General features: G+C 33.1%; 1 protein-coding gene across 1 annotated transcript in view; it reads left to right on the forward strand.

The window, feature by feature from the left end:
• The first annotated feature begins 6,574 nt into the window (after positions 1-6,574).
• The window catches only part of NFAT5 (nuclear factor of activated T-cells 5, tonicity-responsive), a 79,045-nt gene continuing 65,573 nt past the window's right edge, over positions 6,575-20,046 (forward strand). The window contains exon 1 of the mRNA XM_008567887.1: positions 6,575-6,672. Within this exon, the coding sequence (XP_008566109.1) occupies positions 6,615-6,672 (58 nt within the window). The 5' untranslated portion in view covers positions 6,575-6,614. The remainder of the gene's footprint in view (positions 6,673-20,046) is intronic.

Below are 20,046 nucleotides of genomic sequence, written 5' to 3' on the forward strand. Positions count from 1 at the left end.
CTATGTAAATATCTTGTTTCTCATCAAACTTTCAATTTATTTATTACTGTTTTATATCAGTGTGGACTTCTACATTTTCAGTAGATTATAATCTGTTACTATTATTACTTATTTACGTGCTCATATTGTCTCATATTTGGCCAGTGGGAGCCCCTTCATGCTGGCTTCTGTATTGTTTTGACATCTTCCTATAATTCTTTGAGTACTTCCTTACCTTTAGCAAAACGACATTCCAAATTCATATTGTTCTTTCCCTGTCCCAGCTCTGATACCACCTGTTTCTCCCGTAAGCTCTGGATACTTTTTGATGGAGAATAGTATTTAGAAACTAAAATCTGGGTATTAGGTATGCTTATTTTGCATGAGCATACTTTAGGGGTACTGTAGCTCCTAGGTCCTTTCAAAGGACAGAGATAGGGAATATATGTATGTTTATATATGTGCACAAATGCATACATACATACATTTATGTTTGTATTTTTCTGTCTACATACTGGCTATCATGAGTTCACACCAATACCTCTAGTTGCAACTCAATACCACAAGGTGTCTTTTTCTTCTCCCTTTCTATGTTTGTAACTCCCTTGTTTGACAGTGAGAAAGATACTTGATTTTCTTTAATCTTAATCTATTTACTTAGTTGATCAATCTTCCTCTGTGTAACCAATCTCCCATTGCCACTGCCTGCCTCTTTCTGACACATTGATACCCTAATTACCCAACTTGGATTTGCACATTTAAAATTACCTTAGAACACTAGACTGGGAAAATAATAAAATACAATCTGGAAGAAGTGATATGACTAAATATGTGACAGCAGACTGGTAAATTGACTTAAACGTAGAAATTGAGAAAAGTTTGTTAAAACATAGCACTACCTACCAGTTATTCTTGGACTCTGTAATCTTTTAGAAAACAGGGCTGGCTCGTGGCTCACTTGGGAGAGTGTGGTGCTGATAACACCAAGACCAAGGGTTTGGATCCCTATATAGGGATGGCTGGTTGTTCACTTGGGAGAGCGTGGTGCTGACAACACCAAGTCATGGGTTAAGATCCCCTTACCAGTCATCTTTAAAAAAACAACCCAAATATCCGGTGGATCTGCAGCCAGTACATTTTTCCAGCAGAGAGGCCAAGTATGATGACTGTTAAGTCTGAAGTGTTTTTAACAAAATGAATGCTGTCTCTCTTCAATGCAAAACTATGTTGGCACATTAGAGATGCCAGGCACTTTATTTTAGAATGTCTGACATGAAGTCATAGATAACCTTGAGATTCACCAGTTTATTGAGATAGTTAATGGAGAGATGGGAGAGTAAGGGCAATTAGTTCCCAAACCATTTTTTGAAAAAACTTTTTTTTTAACTCTTTCAGGTGCCTAGGGTAGCTTTGAATTTAGAGTTAAAAAAAAAAAAAAAGTAAAATCTCATATATAAAACAAGATAAAAATGTTTACAAGTGGATTTTTCAGTATTATGTTTGCATCTGATATCAGGGAGCATTCATTATTTGAGTAACTAATATCTGTTCTGAGCATTAGTTCACTTTTTGTTACATTTTTAAAGCATTCCCAATACAAAGTAACATCCTTTTTTACCACAATACTTCCATTTAGCTGCTTGCTTGATAACTGAACAGAAGCATCTTGTTTACAGAGCTTTTTTTTCCTTATTATTTGTCTCTGCATAGATGTAAGTCAGTAGTATTAGTTATATACAAGTTTATTTTATTGCCTGAAAGTAAATAAGATAGTCTTGAGAAAGGTCATAAAGTAGATGGGCTATATGACAATTTTGGTCTTTAATGTCTAACCCCAAAGCATTTGAACACTGAATGCCATCTCTCAGGTCAACAAGGTTGAGATGGGGATGAAAATTCCAAGAAGGAATAATAACTTAGAGTCTTTTTTAACAGATCATCTTATTTAAGTCTTAAGCAACTCTGTGAAGCTTTGCACTATCAATGCGTAGTACTAATTTTATTGTATTTATTTTTGACTTGATTATATATTTTTAGTAAAAGGAACACCCATGAACCTATTGTCCAGCCCAACTTATTTCTCCTCCTCCTTTGTTCTATCAAAAAGAAACCACTGTCCTAAACCTTATTTTTATCATTCCCTTCTTTTGTTTTATCACATGTTTTTTTCATTTTTTACTGTAACACAAGCCTCACATTTTTATTGGTAAAGCCAACCTCATAGTTGAGATTAAATGAGAAAATATACAACAATCTTTGCACAGTGCCTGGCCCCCCAAAATGCTTAATAAATGATGGCTGTAATTGTGTTATTAATACCATTATTTAGCTGAGAGAGAAGAGCAAAAAAAAAATATGTCTTTTCCAGCTGTTTCCTTTGGTTTATCTTCCTGGGCTCTTCTGGGGGAAAGTGAGGGAGTATGGGAGTTCGAGATCTTTTCATCTCTTCCTGGAAGAAGCAATAACAGAATGAAGCAGTAGACAATGGGATTTGGGCAATTTGCAGTTATGGCACAGAGTGCCCAACTGAATAGAAAAGAATATATAAGCTGCACTATGAAGTTACAAAATTTCCCCTTCTCTCTCACTGTCGTGTGCCCTCAGGATAGGATTTCTGTCTACTTTGAGTTTGATGCACTGCTGTGAAATTCTTCTACCCCTCCTTAGCCAGTGTAGAAGAATTGGATAGAATTGACCTAGAGATAATTAGGGGGACATAAATGGATCAATTAGAGTTTACAGAATGACCAAGCAAACCAGCCAGTCAGGCCATCTTTACATTGTTCACCTTTCCATCCAATGCTGGGAAGCATTAATTTGTTTTCAATACCTGAAAACAGTCATTTCATTCCTCCATTTCCTCCTTCCAATTTCCCTACGCTGTGTGCTATTGCACCAACATGAGACAAATTTTTACTCTTCTGAGCTTGCTCCTCTTTTTGCCTAACTTCATTTCTTATACATTTATATTTAAAATTTATGTTAATGGATTATTATATTGTACTTGCCCTAATTCTACTATGTAGATACTTAAGCAGTGCTCTTATATTGGTCAACTAAAATTCATAGTGAATCATTAGGTGAGTTGATTAAATATTATTGTACAAATTATTAGCAATATTAATAAAAAATATTTATAAGAAAACAATCACACCAATCTTGGCAGACTGAGGAAAGAATTCCTTAGAAAACAAAAGTAAAATCACTTAAAAAAAAAAAAAGAAGAGGAAAAGAGTGAGTGCATGTAAATATATTGCACAAGAGCAGTTTTTACCAGTTTTTACATTAATCCTTATTAAATTTCATCTTATTCCTTCGGGCAGATATTCCAGTCTTTCATCATTTGTGATGAATTATTAGATACAATACATCTCTCTTAAGGCTATGTCATTCTCAAATTTGACATCCTTGTTCAAGCTGTTGATATGATAACCACCTCCCTCAGGGTTGAGCCTATACAATACATTTTTGGGTGCTGTTGCTTAGAAGCCATCTATTTTATTGTCTGCATTTCTTCATCTTACTCACAAGAACTTTTTAAGATTTACATCACATATTGTACTGTATTTAGGATACTATGGCCTGCAGCATTTTCCTGATCCTCCAGTAGAAGAGCCTTAGAAGACAAATTAGTTTGCAGCTCAGCTTCTTCATAATTTTGCTTTTCACAAATAGAAGCTATGTGAAGAGATATTTTGGTCCATGAATTTTATCAGGAACATTGTTAGATTCCCTGCTTGCTCTTGTGCTTGTGCAGTTCTCATTTATGCTTGTTCTATTTCTCTTTCTTACTCTCCCCCCTTTAAAAAAAACAACAAACAGCTTTATTGATATATAATTTACAAACCATAAAGTTCACCCACTTAAAGGTGAAATTCAGTGGTTGTTAGTATATTTACAGAGTTGTGTAATCATCTCGTAATCTAATTTCAGAACATTTTTATAACCCCCAAAGAAACCTTATACCCATTTCCCCTGCCTACCCCTGGCCCGCTTTATCTCTGTCTCTTTCAATCCAGAAGTGACTTTACTTTTGTTTTCCAAGGAAGTTTTTCCTCAGAAGCTGCCTTTCCATTATGGATTTCTCATTCCCTTTCTTCATATTCTGTTTATAAACCTAGAATTTCATTCTTCCTTTATCTGTCCTAACTGATTTAAAAGATGACAAGAAAAATAAATATTGTGGCATAACATGAAGTAGTGAGCACTTTCTTAGGACCATCTGTCATTTTCATAGACTTAAAGTACCTATGCTCTTTTTCAAGAGTTCTTTCATTTGCTAGTGGAGACTGTAAAAGTGTTTTATTTAGATTGAATTTAGAACTTGAATGACAAAAGTATTAATAGCATACTTGATAACTGCTTTAATCTTTAGGTATCTGATGGGAAACAGATTTAAGAGAAAGGCCGGTATACGTGATCAGGTTGTACAGTTGTAGTTTGGAGGGAACATCTTTGAGGTATTAGGGTTAAAAAAAAAAAAAAAAAGTATAAGTCTTAGGTTGTTTGAAGTAGCAGAGCCAACCCAGTTGTGTCTGAAATCAGAGTCTGTGCTGGTATGGACTGCATTAACTGCTACTTCCCTTGGATAGATAGGATAAAACTTCTGGCAGGACTGACTTCTTTAATTTCCAAGCACTTGAGTCAGTTAATAAGGGAATCCATGCTACCTACACCTTCCACTTGACCTTGCATGTTACTTGTTTGTTTTTTGGGGGGAGGGGCAGTTTTTGAAGAGGACTGGGATATATAACAAATTCTGTATTTAGTTACTTTCCAATGTAATTTTTAGTAACACTGTCTTTATACCTCTATACCTCTAATAGAGACTCAACATTATACCCTTCTTTGGGAAAGGCGGAGTGCTTTGTTTTGATTTGATCGATTGATTTTAATAATTGGAGAAGTGGAGAAACAGTCCTGACTGGTGAAGTGATGTTAGTGATTGGGCTATTACTAGGATAACCATTTTTTTCCTTGACATAAATGTTTCTTTTTATCTAAGCAATTTTTTATATTCAAATTTTATTTTTATTTGGACACAAATAGACTTGAGTATGTTTCTCTTTTATATTTAAGGAACTCTTGTTTTCAATATGGATTGAGAAAGATGATTGTACTAAAATGAATATTTGGTGATAATGGCATTTCTGTTTTAATTAGGTTCTATCTCTCTTCCCCCCATATTGTTTGAAAGATGGGAGTAATTTACTTAAGGCTTTTAGCAACACTTTAACAAGCTGAAGATTTTCAGTCAGGGCGTATTATATTCAGATGGATGCCAAATTTGCCAAATGCTTTGAAGATGAACATTTTGAGTGTTAGGTAATAGGGTTTTTCAAAAGAAACTTTTAAGTTTATGCTTTACTGTGAATGAAGATCGTTTAAGAGTACAATTTCTAATTTTAGCTTTGTTTCATGACCTTCTTCCTTATCCCTACCCACATCAAAGTTAGGATACATACTTTAGTGATTAACTGGGAGGATCAAAGTATATGAATTCAGTAATCAGTTAACTAAAAGTATTGTCTGTTACCCAGGAAAAATGTCGTATAGGGCTACGATTGTGTTTTTAATCACTCATGCAGATAATTAATAATCTTCTTTAATTGTTGGAATGTTGGGTTTCTTGAAATAGTATGCAAGCCTCTTAAGCTTTGTGCCTCAGTTCTTTTGAAAATAGGTATATGCTTCTAGCTGGTCTCTTGAAGTTCCTTCCAACATTGATTGTACTACCTTTAGAGGATATTTTGAGAATTATTTCTGTTCAAAAACAATCATAACCACAAAACAATTTTTGTAGATATAAATCAAATTTTATGGACAATTAATGTATTATAAATACTGTTAAGAGATATGGATTCTTTAATTTGGGATACAAAAGAATTGTAACCTAGTATAAGTATTTATGCTTTCTGATTTAACAGTATCCAATACCTGTGCCTTTCTGGGGTTGGAGATGCCTCAGAGAGTAAAAGGAATTTCCTAGAGCCATGACATTTCTTTCTTAGCTTTTCTTTTTTTTTTTTTTTAGCATTTTAGGGAAAAATGAATTATTATACTGTTGAATTAAAATATTTGCTAAAGAGTGTTGGGTAAAAAAGCAGGATTAGACTAATGGCACTAATTGGAGAAAACAGTTTAAAGCTGATGTACACTAGTATATGCTATGTCATATGTAAAGGATGGTAAATTGCACTCATACTATTACAAAAGTAGATATTAGAATATCTTGGGTTATTTGGCATTTCTTCTATTCTGTCTAGTTTTATCCAGTTTCAAAATTTGAACTTTCTAGAGACTATCTTGAACTTAAAGAATAAAGCCAAGAAGAAAACATGGGGCACAACTAATGGCGAATTTATTTTCTTTAGTTCAATAAAATCATACAATGAACGAAAAAATATTTGTTAAGAACTCTTTATAACATTTTATTATATGAAATTAATTTTTGTGAATAATATGGCTCTCTTTGTGAGAAAGGACGTATTTATTTCATGCACATATAATTAGGTTGCTGACTGACTCTTTTAAAAAAATTTTTTTCCTCCTGTTTTGCCTCCACAGAGTCTGTCTATGATCTTCTCCCAAAGGAGTTACAGTTGCCTCCATCTAGAGAAACATCTGCAGCATCCATGAGTCAGACAAGCGGCGGTGAGGCGGGCTCGCCTCCTCCAGCTGTAGTTGCTGCTGGTATGCATTCCATTTTACTTTATTAAGGAAAATTAGGGTATAATCTGGCCAACATGAACAGTGCTGGCAAAGTTCATATCAAAAAGAGTGTGATTTGAGGATTTGTTTAAATAGGTTTTAAAATATATACTTTAACCTTAAAATTTTAGAATGTAATTTTCTTGATGTAATTATTATTTCTTTAAATTTCACATTGGCACATCTATAAGTGCCATCTCCTAAAATGGACCTTGTCTTCATGTATGGGAACTGGTTTAAAGCTGTTTTGTTGACTGAACATAAAAAGGTTAAATACCAAACTGTGGATTGTTTGAGTTTCTATTTAACAATTAGTTTTAAAGACTTGATCAAAGTGAAAAATATTTTACTTTGTGTGATCTGGAAAGGACTCAACCACTCAAGTCTCTTTTCTGTTTGTAGCATGTTATTTATTATAATCTTGTTCTACATTTTAAAATATATGTGACATTATACTTATTTTAAATTCATTGAAAATAATGGAAGATTTGAATACAATATTTTATAAAGATTTTCTAATTTTAATGAAAAAATGTAGAAAGTAATATTTGAAATTTATCAAGTTTATTTTTACTCAGCTCTCAAATCATACACTTATAATGATATAAAATTGGTTCAAATTTTTATTTTGAATTAGAATAAGATTGACAGATAAGCTAATAGAAAAAAGTCTTTATTAGTGATAAATTAGTATGAATGCTTTCCATAATACTAGTTTGCCCAACTGTAATTCTAAAAAGTTGGGAAGACTAATGTGTTTGCTTTAGAAAAAGGAAAAAAATTATATATATATTCTAAAGTTTTATCTGTCCTTCTAATGAGAGGTTTCTTGCCTAATATGATACCTCTCATTTTAAAAAATGGTACTTAAAGTCCATTTGAAACTAAACTAAATTCTTTTAGTTTCAAAAAGAGAACAGTGAATCAGAAGGTTGTGATTTAAATGAGGATATTGGTACTATAACTTCAGATATTTTTCTCATATGCATTAACCTATGTACCATTAACCTTGTATACCACTCTTTACCAAGCTGTATAGTGCACTATGAAGCCTTCCTGGTTGAGGACAGGAGAACTTTAAATGTGGCAAAGAAACTTATCAGCCCTACTCACTGTTCATGTGTTGCCAGACATTTTCTAACAGTTTCTGTGGATTTAATTGTGAATGAGTGAAATTTTTAGTAATCAAATTGATAAGATGACCTGGTTCACTTTATAGTCTCTGGGTTCTAAAATGGTTCTTATATTTTTTCTAGAATTTCAAGTTTTAAATCTAGTTTAAAAATTGTATCAGATAATAAATATGAAAAAGATAAAATATTTTTAATGAAATATTTCACTTTAAATCCACAGGTAGAAATTGACTAACTGATTTATTTTGTATCTTTTGAGATTGTTTTTTAGACATTTTGAATCTGTATAGAACTAAAAGTCTGTTTCTTGTAACTTGTTGACAATAGATCCAGTTACTTTTAAAAGCTGAAAAAATGTTACTAGGTTTGGAAAAAGAACAACTCTTCCTTTTTAATAGTACCAAACTCAACTTCAGAAATTCTTCCTTGTAAATATTACAAGTTCTTGAATTTGGGTCACTAATGAAATGTTAATCCCCCCCCACACACACATATTTAAAGCTATGAGTTGAAGAATCATGAAAATAAGTAATTTGGTTGAAGGAAGTATTCTGAAGTAATAAATTATCTTGAAATTATTGACATTGTAAAGATGATGAAGAGAATAAGGAGGTAATCTTGACAGTTTTCTTATATTCACACATAGAAAGTTTCTATGATCTAAAACCAATCTTGTTTTTTTTTAACATAAATTTTCTTTTAGTAATCAACATAATTTATTCTGGGATTCTAATTTCGTATTGCTAGAAAGATTCCTTTATCATATACCATTATAGATAAGAGAGTATAAATTACAGAATAATTATTTTAGGAAAATCAGTTAGTAAATATCATTAAAGTCACATTTTTATTTGACATTTTAATATCCTTGGTGATATAACTGTCAAAGAGAGAGACTTGGAGTATATTACCAAGTTACTCAGTGTTTTCTTGGCCAAAAGACTAGATGTGTAGGGAAAGGCTCATTGATTTAGACTTGTGTGAGTTTTTAAAAAATCTATAGCATTTGTAGTTTAAATATGAAATGCATAAAAATGATGACTCTTGATGTAGCTAATTCTTCAGAGTTTAAAGGAGCGGGATTGGCTGCTATCAGGTATGAGGGCCTGATGGGAACAGACTTCTAGTTCTGCCATAAAGGTTTGTGTTTCACAAGTTTGAAATCAATTTAAATTTTAAAATTTAGAGGCTGGGCATATGCATGTTCATGGACATTCTTCATTATTTAGTTATTTAAAATGTGTTTCTCAGATTCACCAGTCTAGATGTTTTGCCCCTCATGTTACTGAGGGAGTAAGTAAATTTAATGCCGCTAATCCACAATCCAGAATATTGGGTAAAAGAGTACCTCAACCCTTTTTCTGCCTCTACACTATTTACACTTTTATGCACTCTCATCAATAATATCTTTTTATCCTGTGAATTCCAGGGTCAGTGTTGGGGTAGGGAGGCTGACTTACACAATTCCTTCCATCTCCATGTGTCAGAGTCTGGGAGGTATAGTTGAGAGTCACTAGTCTAAAATTTTTCCTCCTTGAAATTTTTCAGAATTCTGTTTTTGTCCCAGTGGAAAGGTAGGTAAGAGTTTGAGATTCAATATATTGATGAATAAAACTTTAGAAATATAATTTTTCTGAATAGTATTGTAAGTTCTCAGTAAAGACAAAAAAGTTATCCAAATGAATTGATGGTATTTTTTGGCAAAATAAGGAGTTGATCAAAAAGAAAGGCAAATCATGAAAGGATTCTTTTGTTTGTTTTTTTAAAGAATCCTATAGTATTAGGACTTAGCTTATAAAGAACTAAAATGTAGGTAATGTTTAGGAGAACTAAATCAAACATACCAGAATTTGGAGTTTTTGAAAAGAGATGTGGCAGGTTTTGTTGTTTCTTTTTGTTTTTTTCATAATAGCTTTATTGAGATATAATTTACATGCTGTGCAATCAAGTATTATTTTTAATATATTTGTATGTTTATAGTTTTAATCCTTAAATTTATTTAATTTATTTAAAATAGCAAGTCTTTCACAGAAGTAAACAATAAACATTACTCTTCATTTTAAGAAATCAAATTATTTTCTTGTTTGATCCTAGACTCTATTTGTTTGTCTTCATTTGGGGATATGATATTATGTTTATTAGCTTATATCAAAATATGATATTTTGCTAGAGGGACTGTTTCATGTTTTTAAAAATTATTTTATTTTAATTTTTGAGCTAAACAATGAATTAATCAAACTATAGGTTTTATAATTCAGTTAGAGAATCTTAACTATTTTTTGTTTTCATAAAATTGATATTTTACTTTCAATAATTATGTTAGTACTCTTTAGAAATAATGTTTTCAGTACACTAAGGCTTCATAGATTTTAACACATATAGATATATATAGTCATAATGCACCATACAATAAAAATCTCTGTTGAATGTCTCCACTTATTGGATCACTATAGGTTTTTAAGGATGTAATTTAAGTTCATAATTTTACATGAAGTGATCGATATAATAAACTTTTCTTTTGGAAGTGCTTTGGCAATAATAAATACTTTCTTACTAAATAGTATCATGGCAATTAACAAATCTCAAGTACGTAACAGGTATTTTCTACATCCAAAGAATTTAATTGAGTGTTATTTACACTACAGGAAAAGACACTAGAAAACTAAATTAACGTCCTATAATCAGAGAACAGCTACGCTTTAATTCATTTCAGACATCTTAATAAGCTAAGTTAAAATCAGGGATTTCTAAACCATCTGGAACAACAAAACTGTGCAAAAAATGAGGTGTAAAGAAAGTATGTTATTTTTGAGTTCCCGCTATGTGATGGTAATTGTGGTAGACAATTTGCATACCATCATATGTAATCATATCTTAGTCCTTCCAGCCACAAGGTACCACTCTTCTTTCCTACTGAGATTTCACTTCTTTAATCCTTGCCTTTGAACTTCAGGGAATTTAGCATTGTATGCTATCACTTCACTTAGGGAAACACAAGATCCTGAGGTAGGTAATGTGTAGGATATTGAGTTGAAAAAGCTGTACAAGTGTCAGGATCTGCAAAATGGGAATACGATTTCCTGAAGAATATTAATTCTTAATAAAAGTGATTCACAGCATCAGAATTATATATCCCATTATAACTTGTTTGCTTATTTAGAAAGTATTTACAGTTTGTTATATTGAAGCCTGAGGAAGGATCTGGGGTGCCGATAGTTGGCCTTGACCCTCCCTGTCCTCTTACCAGTTTCTTGACTCCACCACAGGAAAGAATTCAAGAGCAGAGTCACAGGAGAAAGTGAGAACAGGTTTAATATAATGAATAAGAGATACAGATTTCACAGAGAGAGTGTGGCATATCTCCAGAGATTGAGCAGGGCCCACGCCAAGTTTAAAGAAAAAAATACACATTCTACAGGCAGAGTGCAAGCTGGTTCTCAGAATAAGCAAGAGCCCTGCCTTTTGCCAGGATTCAGCTTTCATGGTTTAGCTATCTACTGAATATTCAGTTAAGGGGGTGATTCCCAGTTGTGTAATATAGTCGTGCACATGCTCAGTTGATCTTCTTTTTGGAGCATGTCCATTGGTCAAATCCCATCACATGCACCAGACATATTCAAGAACATTCTGTACTCTTTAGCACCCCTAGTGGAAGGTCATTCAGCTACCAGGTTATATAACCCTTCTCTACTGAGCATGGCCAGCCACTGGATTTGCATAAACCAGCCCCCTGAGCTCTCTATTTCTTCCTGTTGGTGTTGAGAATAGGTCTAACTAGGAACAGTAACTTTCCTCTGGAGGAGGGGCCTAAAACCTTGGAGAATGGCTGGTAACCCAGAGGTGTGTTCTGTAATCCAAGCCCAGGGAAATTGAGCACCCCCATCTCAATATAATTTGGATTTTCTTCAGTTGACTAAATTTGAGGAACAAATTTGCCTTTGATTGTTCCTCTGTGTAAAATGGATTAACATATTTCAGAATTTTTCCACTTATGTAGTATACTATTTGTAAGGTTAAATCTGAAGCCTATTAACAAGAAAGGTGATTAACCTATATACTGATATTGTGAGGTAAAATATTGTGAGTTGATCTGTTATTCCACATGGCCATCCCCATTTTTCCTAGAAAACTGGACCACTTCTAGAAGGAATTTAGATCCTAGTTACAAACATGTTGCAAGTAGGTTTAAAAATCTCTACTCCTTCTGTCTTATACTAAAATTACATAGCAAATATAAATTCATATATATAGATAGTACCATGAATGTATATATGTATGTATAGATTTATGCTAAAGTCTGCATTATCAGAATAAAAAGTGTAAGCAAACTTGGGCTGTGACTATTAATTCAGAAACAACTACTAATTCGGGAAGCCATCCATATTATAAAATGTAATTGACAAAAAGTATACTTGGCCAATTACTGCTTTGTTCCTTAAATATTTCCCTTTTTATTGTCCTCTTAATAATTTTTAGCAACACCTTTTATAGATATTGTGACTTATTCAGTTGCTGATAAATAAGCACATTTTTATATTACGTGAGTTTGTAGAACAGCATTTTAAAACGTCACAGATTCTCAACCATTTATAGGCAAAATACTTAAATAAAATAGATACAATTTGTATTTTTATATGTTTTGTACAATTTTGTTTAAGAAATTAATGACAGACGTGGGCTTACTCTTTTAAATCACCAAGAAGACTGATAATATCATATGCAAAAAAGTGTTGATGTAACTGTTTTATAACAAAAGAACTTCATCTGTTCCTGTGATATTTTTTATCTTAAAAAAATCATACATAGGGGCCGGCCCGGTGGCGCACTGGATAGTGCACCGCTTGGGAAGCGCGGCGGCGCTCCCGCCCGAGGGTTCGGATCCCACATACAGACCGGTTCCCGCTCACTGGCTGAGCGAGGCGTGGGAGCAACACCGAGGTTTGCGATCCCGTTGCCGGTCCCCGGTCCGGTACGGGGGCAACACTGAGGGTTGCGATCCGTTGCCGGACACGGAAAAAGACAAAAGACAAAAAAAAAAAAAATCATACATAGTAAAATGTTAGCATTTATTTAATATGGGTAGACAGTACGTGGGTGTTAGTTGTAAATATTTCATAATTAAAAAAAACAGCAGCTAGCAGATGATTAAAATAATAAATCAAAATGTCCAATAAACTCTGCTCTTAAAAAGTAACAAAGGTCTGGGATATATTAAATGTTCAATGCAAGTATATGTTCATTGGCAGTATTTATTTAGCCCACTGAGGTAAAATTCATTCTTTCCATATAATTACAGGGGATTATTGTCAATTAAATTAGAAAATGAATGAGAAAGCACCTCAAAGTGCCAGGTCTATATAGCCACCCTCTAGATCACACATACCACCACCACCACATGTATATAGTTTTATTTACATCTCTTTATTTTTTCACGTAAACTATTAGCATGGGCTTTAGAATCATAAATATCTCGCTTGAATTTGATTGCTGTTATATGATTTCTATCATACTGACAGAATCTTGAGAAAGTTAAATAAATTTCCAATAATATTACCTCTGTTATTAGACAATAACACCAATGTCTTCTTAAGGTTATTATGAAAATAAATATGTAAAATACCTAATATTACTTGATAATTTGTGATTATTCAATAAACATTGACATTCCTTCCCCATGTGTTTCTAACGTTATTTGTTAGAATTTGTTTTTTAAAAACAGGTCTTCCCTTTATAAAAGTCAGTTTTTAAACTTTATTTTGATTTTTTTCTTTCTGTTCTCATCCAGTCTATTTTTGGCCTTATTTTGAAGTTTCGCTTCTCAGTTTTGATGTAAACATACATGGGCTATGGAAGTTACTTTCAGACTCTCCTATTCTGTCATGTTGACCCTGTCAATAGGATTCCTTGAATATAAAAGGAATGTTGCTAGAGGATGATGAATCATAGGAAGAATAGACAGTTCAGGGCCAGCCTGTGGCTCACTTGGGAGAGTGCGGTGCTAATAACACCAAGGCCACGGGTTCAGATCCCTATATAGGGATGGCCCGTTAGCTCACTTGGGAGAGTGTGGTGCTGACAACACCAAGTCAAAGGTTAAGATCCCCTTACCGGTCATCTTTAAAAAAAAAAAAAAAAAGAATAGACAGTTCCGGATGATAATTCTACGAAGTTGACTGTTTAAGAATTCTTCATAGAATTCTCTTCCCACTTTTTAAAAATGGAATGGTAAAATTGCATGGTCAATGATCAAGACTTCTGTTAGAACAATTTATGACTTATGTTTTTTGCCTAGGTAACTTAGTCTACAATTGGATCTAATGTACATTCTAATCCAGACCCAGGTATAAAACCTGATTAACTAAGTCAGAAGGTTCTAATGAAATTATATATACCATTTTCTTTTGTTGTTTTGGTCACTTCTAAAAAAAAGAAATGTGAAGACATTGGAATAGAATTGGCAGGGATACCATTATTATTTAATCTAAACTATATTAAAATGTATTATATGACAAACCATTGAAGTCTCCTTCAAATACCATCCCTCAGAACTATTTTTCTCTCTAATTTTTATTTAAGTTTAGAGGTATACTCTGTTTTTGTCTTACAGTGACATTACCTTTCAAGTAGCATAATACTTCTCTCTTTTTTTTAACTTATACTTCCTGGGGTTTTTGGCAGTGTAATAAATGTAGTGATCAGCTAGAATAATTATTTCCCTTTTTGATTAAACTGTTTGAAGTAGAGGTTTATGTTTCAGCTTCACTCAATATTGACCAGTGTGCTACTCAGTAGTAGTACTCAAATTGATGAATGATGGAAAACATCTTTCTCTTCCAGTAGGAAAGGTTTTTAAAAGGATTGAAAAAAAATTATTTAATGTGGACCTGGTATATGTTTTACACTGTGTTTACATACTTTGGGTTAAATAGGACAAAAGATAAATTTAAAACATTGCTCCAAGTGTAAGGACAAAGATTGTGTTTTTCAGGAAGTATTCTTTAGTAAATGTTTTGTGAATATATTAATGACACTCTGACAAGGTAAAAATAATTATTTTTGGAGAATTCAGATTAAAAATTGAAGAGGAATTATTTTATAGTATTAGAACTCTGAATGGCAACTTGATGGACTGGGGAAGAAAAAGATGGTCTCTAATAAACCAGTAGCAAACCTTTCAACTTCAGTAGTAGTGCTAATTATTTTTGTTTGTTTGGACTTTTTTGGCAGCTGGCCAGCGTGCTGACCCAAACCCTTGACCTTGGTGTTGTAACACCACGCTCTAACCAACTGAGCTAACCAGCCAGCCCCTTTAAAAAAAAAAAAAGTCTCTAGGATCAGACATTTTGTATACTGTAACATATCTAATTTAAAAATATAAATTGGTAGCTTTGTTTGAGAAGAGGGTAAGGAAGTATTATGTGAGAATCAATATGGCCTGAAATGAAGGTTCTTTTGCTGCTAAAATCTAGGTATTTCTTATAGCTTGAATGTATCATTCAGAACATTTCCTCTACTACTCTTTAAGAGAGTTTAGGTAAGGGACACAGCCTAAAAACACCTGAAAAAGAGTGTTCTGGTTTATGGATTAGATTGCATTTTTTAACAGGAGAACAAATTGGTGAATATGAGTTAACAAAAATTTTGGATAAGAAATTTCCCCACATTCATTTATTTGGATGTTAATAATTTAATTTTTAAAATATGGCTTATTGTAGCATCTAAACTTATGTTGGGTGGGAAAAGTACAAATGGGAAATTGAAACTGTTTTAAACATGTAAATTAAATGATCAAGTATACAATTTTTGGTTTTTGTTTTTTTGTAAAGTAATCTGGATTGCTTATTTTATATGCTGGGATGCTAGTTGTTTTTTCTATTAATACACTTAACTTGCATTCTAGCTTCGCCATTCAGAGACAGGCATCGTGTGGTGGGTTGTGTGACAGTGTCTGTCAATAGTGAAGACAAATAGTGCCAGAGACACTTAACCCATCCAATCTCACCCAGGGTATAGGTCGGTCTCGTTTTCAGACTTCTTCATAAGTCTTTCTTTCTTTCTTTCTTCCTTTCTTTTTTTGTTTCTAAATAGTGGATTGATACTGATTGAAACTAAACCTTTCTGTAAAGTTTTAAACTTTACATTAATATTATAAGAAGAAGAAGAAAAGTAAAAAATGAAGGTTGGCATGTAAGGTATTGACAAAGCAGGTTTGCAGCCACTTTGTGTGTTCTAGGTATTTCAATCTCTAGGCAACATGTATGTTGGCCTTACAATTTTTTTCTCTGAATATCTTTCTTCTTTGATCTGAAAATATGTCCATATATCTAGGTGACATTTATCAGACAAGATGTTAGATTTGAAGTCATTGTTATCAGTAAGAACAATATAATGCAGTACTTAAAAAGAATAACTAAGGCTGAATAATATGTGTTTTAACTCAGAAATTGTTTTCAAATATTCTCTGTTGTTTTTTATAATTATTTTCTGACCAGGCAATTGGTTGACTCCTTCTCCGTTCCACTATTGGTTCACTTAGCACACTTGCAAATTTTATGGCTTTTGTTTTAATGGCTTTTTATGAAACTTGATTGTGCACAGATGTTGAAAAATTATAAAATATATGTGCATATTTCAATGCTAGGGATCAGATTTTGATCCTGGAAGCTTAGTAAAATGTCATTTCTGTCATATATTTTTAATCAGTGAAAGGTACTTGTGTTTTTTTCGGAGGACTTTAAAGAATGTTTCTAATTTCAAAGTTTTCTGTAAAAAGTCTAGTTAATTCCATATAAGGTGTTATCTCTTTTTAGTGGTATTTTAAGCACTAAAATATTATGGTATTTAAAAATAACTTCTAGGGGGCCGGCCCGGTGGCGCACTGCTATAGTGCGCTGCTTGGGAAGCGTGGCGGCGCTCCCACCGAGGGTTCGGATCCCACATACAGACCGGTTCCCGCTCACTGGCTGAGCGAGGCGCGGGAGCAACACCGAGGGCTGCGATCCCGTTGCCGGTCCCGGTCTGGTACGGGGGCGACACTGAGGGTTGCGATCCGTTGCCGGACACGGAAAAAGACAAAAAAAAAAAAAAAAAAAACTTCTAGGTCTGGCTAGTTAACTTAGCTGGTTAGAGTGTGACTTTGTAACACCAGGGTTTGGATCCCTCTACCAGGCAGCCACCAAAAAAATCAATTAATCAATTAATTAATTCTAAATATATTGAAAAAAAAATCCAAAAAATTTCTAGTTGATAAATCTAGAACTAATACTTAAAATATAGTTTAAAAAAGGAGTATATAGGGGCCGGCCCGGTGGCGCACTGGATAGTGCGCCGCTTGGGAAGCGCGGCAGCGCTCCCGCCCGAGGGTTCGGATCCCACATACAGACCGGCTCCCGCTCACTGGCTGAGCGAGGCGCGGGAGCAACGCCGAGGTTTGCAATCCCGTTGCCGGTCCCTGGTCCGGTACGGGGGCAACACTGAGGGTTGCGATCCGTTGCCGGACACGGAAAAAAAGACAAAAGACAAAAAAAAAAAAAAAAAAGGAGTATATAAAATCTACACATGTTGGTGTCTTTTAAAATCCATTTTTCATCTTTCTCATCAAATTAATAATACTTGCTAATTCTGGGATATCCATGTATTCCCTGTCAATCTTTTTATCTCAACTACTTTGAATATTCATAGTGAACCTTAGTGATTCCATCAATGCTTAAAAGAAGCCATATATACAATTCAAATTCATTATCATTACTGATATTTGGTCTGGTAATTTGGTGCTGCTAATGGCAGGGCTATTAGATTTAAATATAGGATACTACAGATATGACACCTCCTTTCACTTTAAAAATTTTAAAATTAATCTTTTCTTCTGAGATTATAAATTTCCATTAGTAAATTGTAGAATGTCCACTAGTTTTCCCTTTGGTTTGTTTTACTCTGTGGTTACAGAAAATGCCATGGAAAAATAAAGTTATTTTAATGTAAGTTAGACTAGGTTCACAGATAATTATTTCATACAAGTAAAAAAAATCAATAACAATTTATTCATGTTACTTAGATAAGAGAATAATTTTAAGAAAAATATTAAGAATAAATTTCAGGTTTATGAAGGATTGATAAGAGATGTAAGGAACAAATAGAATTAGAAAGTTATTAAGTAGAAAGAAATACTTTATAACTGTTCTGCTCAATGAGGAGAAACTCATGTTGGAGTTTCTGTATTTTTAATATGTAGCAATTAAACATAGCCTCTACATTCCTAACAGATAAAAATAAAGGGACTGCCCGGTTAGCTCAGCTGGTTAGTGTTTGGTGCTGATAACACCAAGGTCCAGGGTTCAATCCATGTACCAGCCAGCCACCAAAAGAAAAGAAAAAGATACTTAGCACCAAATAAGGAGGACTGGGAGGAGTACTTAGCATATTTTATATGCAGGAATGTATAAATAAAAAAGAATGTATATAGATGGGGCCGGATTATATTAACTAACACTCTAGTTCTATGGAATGTCAATTAAGCTGTTTCTTGATATTTTATTTAGTAATATGGTAACCGAAAAGTCTTTATAACTATTTTAAGTACATTTATAATATTCCCACGAATATTCTTTAGTGCTTTTCTGGGAATGCTTGGAAATGGTAATTAGTGTTTAGAAATGTAAAATGTTCTTGATATCATTATTTTTATGTATTTATATTTTAATGGGATAATATTAATTTTTTATCCTTGGTAAATTTATGAATTAAAATATAAGTAGGTAGTTTGGCTTATTTATAGTTTCAAGGAGGAAAGTTGTTAGAGCAGTCTTCGTAGAAATAGCATAGTTACCTCTAAACCCTTCATATTTTCCCTGTATCAGATAATGCTATTGTGATAATATATATTCTAAGTACTTTGAGAAGTAAATCTTTTTTTCTTCAACCTACATTTATTTGCCAATTTAACTTTAATATAACTCAATATACATGTCATATTTTGGCTTCTCACAAGTCAATTTAATAAAAAATTTGGATTTTTACTACATGCAGGGAATGCACTATGGTAGGTGTTGGGAGGGTCTAAGATTAGACAGATATTGTTAGTGCTCTCAAGGGGCCCACAGTCTTTATCCTCCACTTCATCACCTCACCTGGCATTATTAATGCTGGTGGGTAGTCAATCACTTGCTCACCAGAATGTAACATTTTTATGTGAAAGGTTCTATGCACCATTATCATTATCAGAGCATCCTTGATACCAGTGAAATAATTTTATAGCTTAAAAAAATTTATTTTATTTGTCTTAATGTAAGTGAAATCTTTGTAATTTGAGGACCAAGCTGAGGTATGCTTTTAAAAGTAATATTTTTCAATTAAAGGATGCTTACTGCTGTCTTCTGACAGAATAATATTTTCAGTTTCATAATTTTGTGCTAATTAACTTTTTAATTTAATGAGTATATCTGGGAAACTGGAGGTAAAATGCAACAATAGTGTATTAGGTGTCCAAGGAAAATGTATAGAATATTTTAGCTTATGGAGAGTATGATATCACAGTTTGGCATACCTGTCCCAGAACAGACGCTCATGATTATTATTTCCATTGGGTTTTATAATCATGATGGTTTTTGATAAGATTTGCAAGATAAAATTATTTTTTCTCAAAGAGCAATGCTAGGTTATATCTCACATATTAAACTCATAAATACCACATAACTTGCTTTTGAGTTCATGATTGCTTTTCACCCGTTCTTTTCATCTTTCCTGGACAGGGATCTGTGAGATGTCCATATTCTGCATTCTCATGTGCATGATTTTTAGATTCAAAAGGGGTGAGTGGGAAAAAGACACTTTATAGAAATACAAGTTCACAGCATTCATGCTGCATGTGTTGTGTGTTCCACTGCTAATATTGTGTGCTGCATACTTGTATTTCTCTGAAAATGAAGAACATAGGCTCATATGCATACAAAAATTTGGCTTCATTTTTGCCAATAGTTGGAACAGATGGAGGATGTTAGACATAATACCTTTCCTATTTTTTCTTTAAAAATTCTGTAGTACTTTTCAAAAAAACAAGAAAAAAACTTTATGTTTATACCCAAAGTGGCTACAAATCAGCTCCTAAACTGTCACTTACATTAGCATCTAGATTTTGTAGTTTTAAAAAATCTTTTAAAATATTTATTTACTAAGAAAACATTGCATTACTGCATGATACAAAATTGATAAATTTTTCTTTAAATTG

The sequence above is a fragment of the Galeopterus variegatus genome, unplaced genomic scaffold, assembly GCF_000696425.1.
Source record: "Galeopterus variegatus unplaced genomic scaffold, G_variegatus-3.0.2 Scaffold354, whole genome shotgun sequence".
In the NCBI taxonomy this organism is placed as follows: Eukaryota; Metazoa; Chordata; class Mammalia; order Dermoptera; family Cynocephalidae; genus Galeopterus; species Galeopterus variegatus.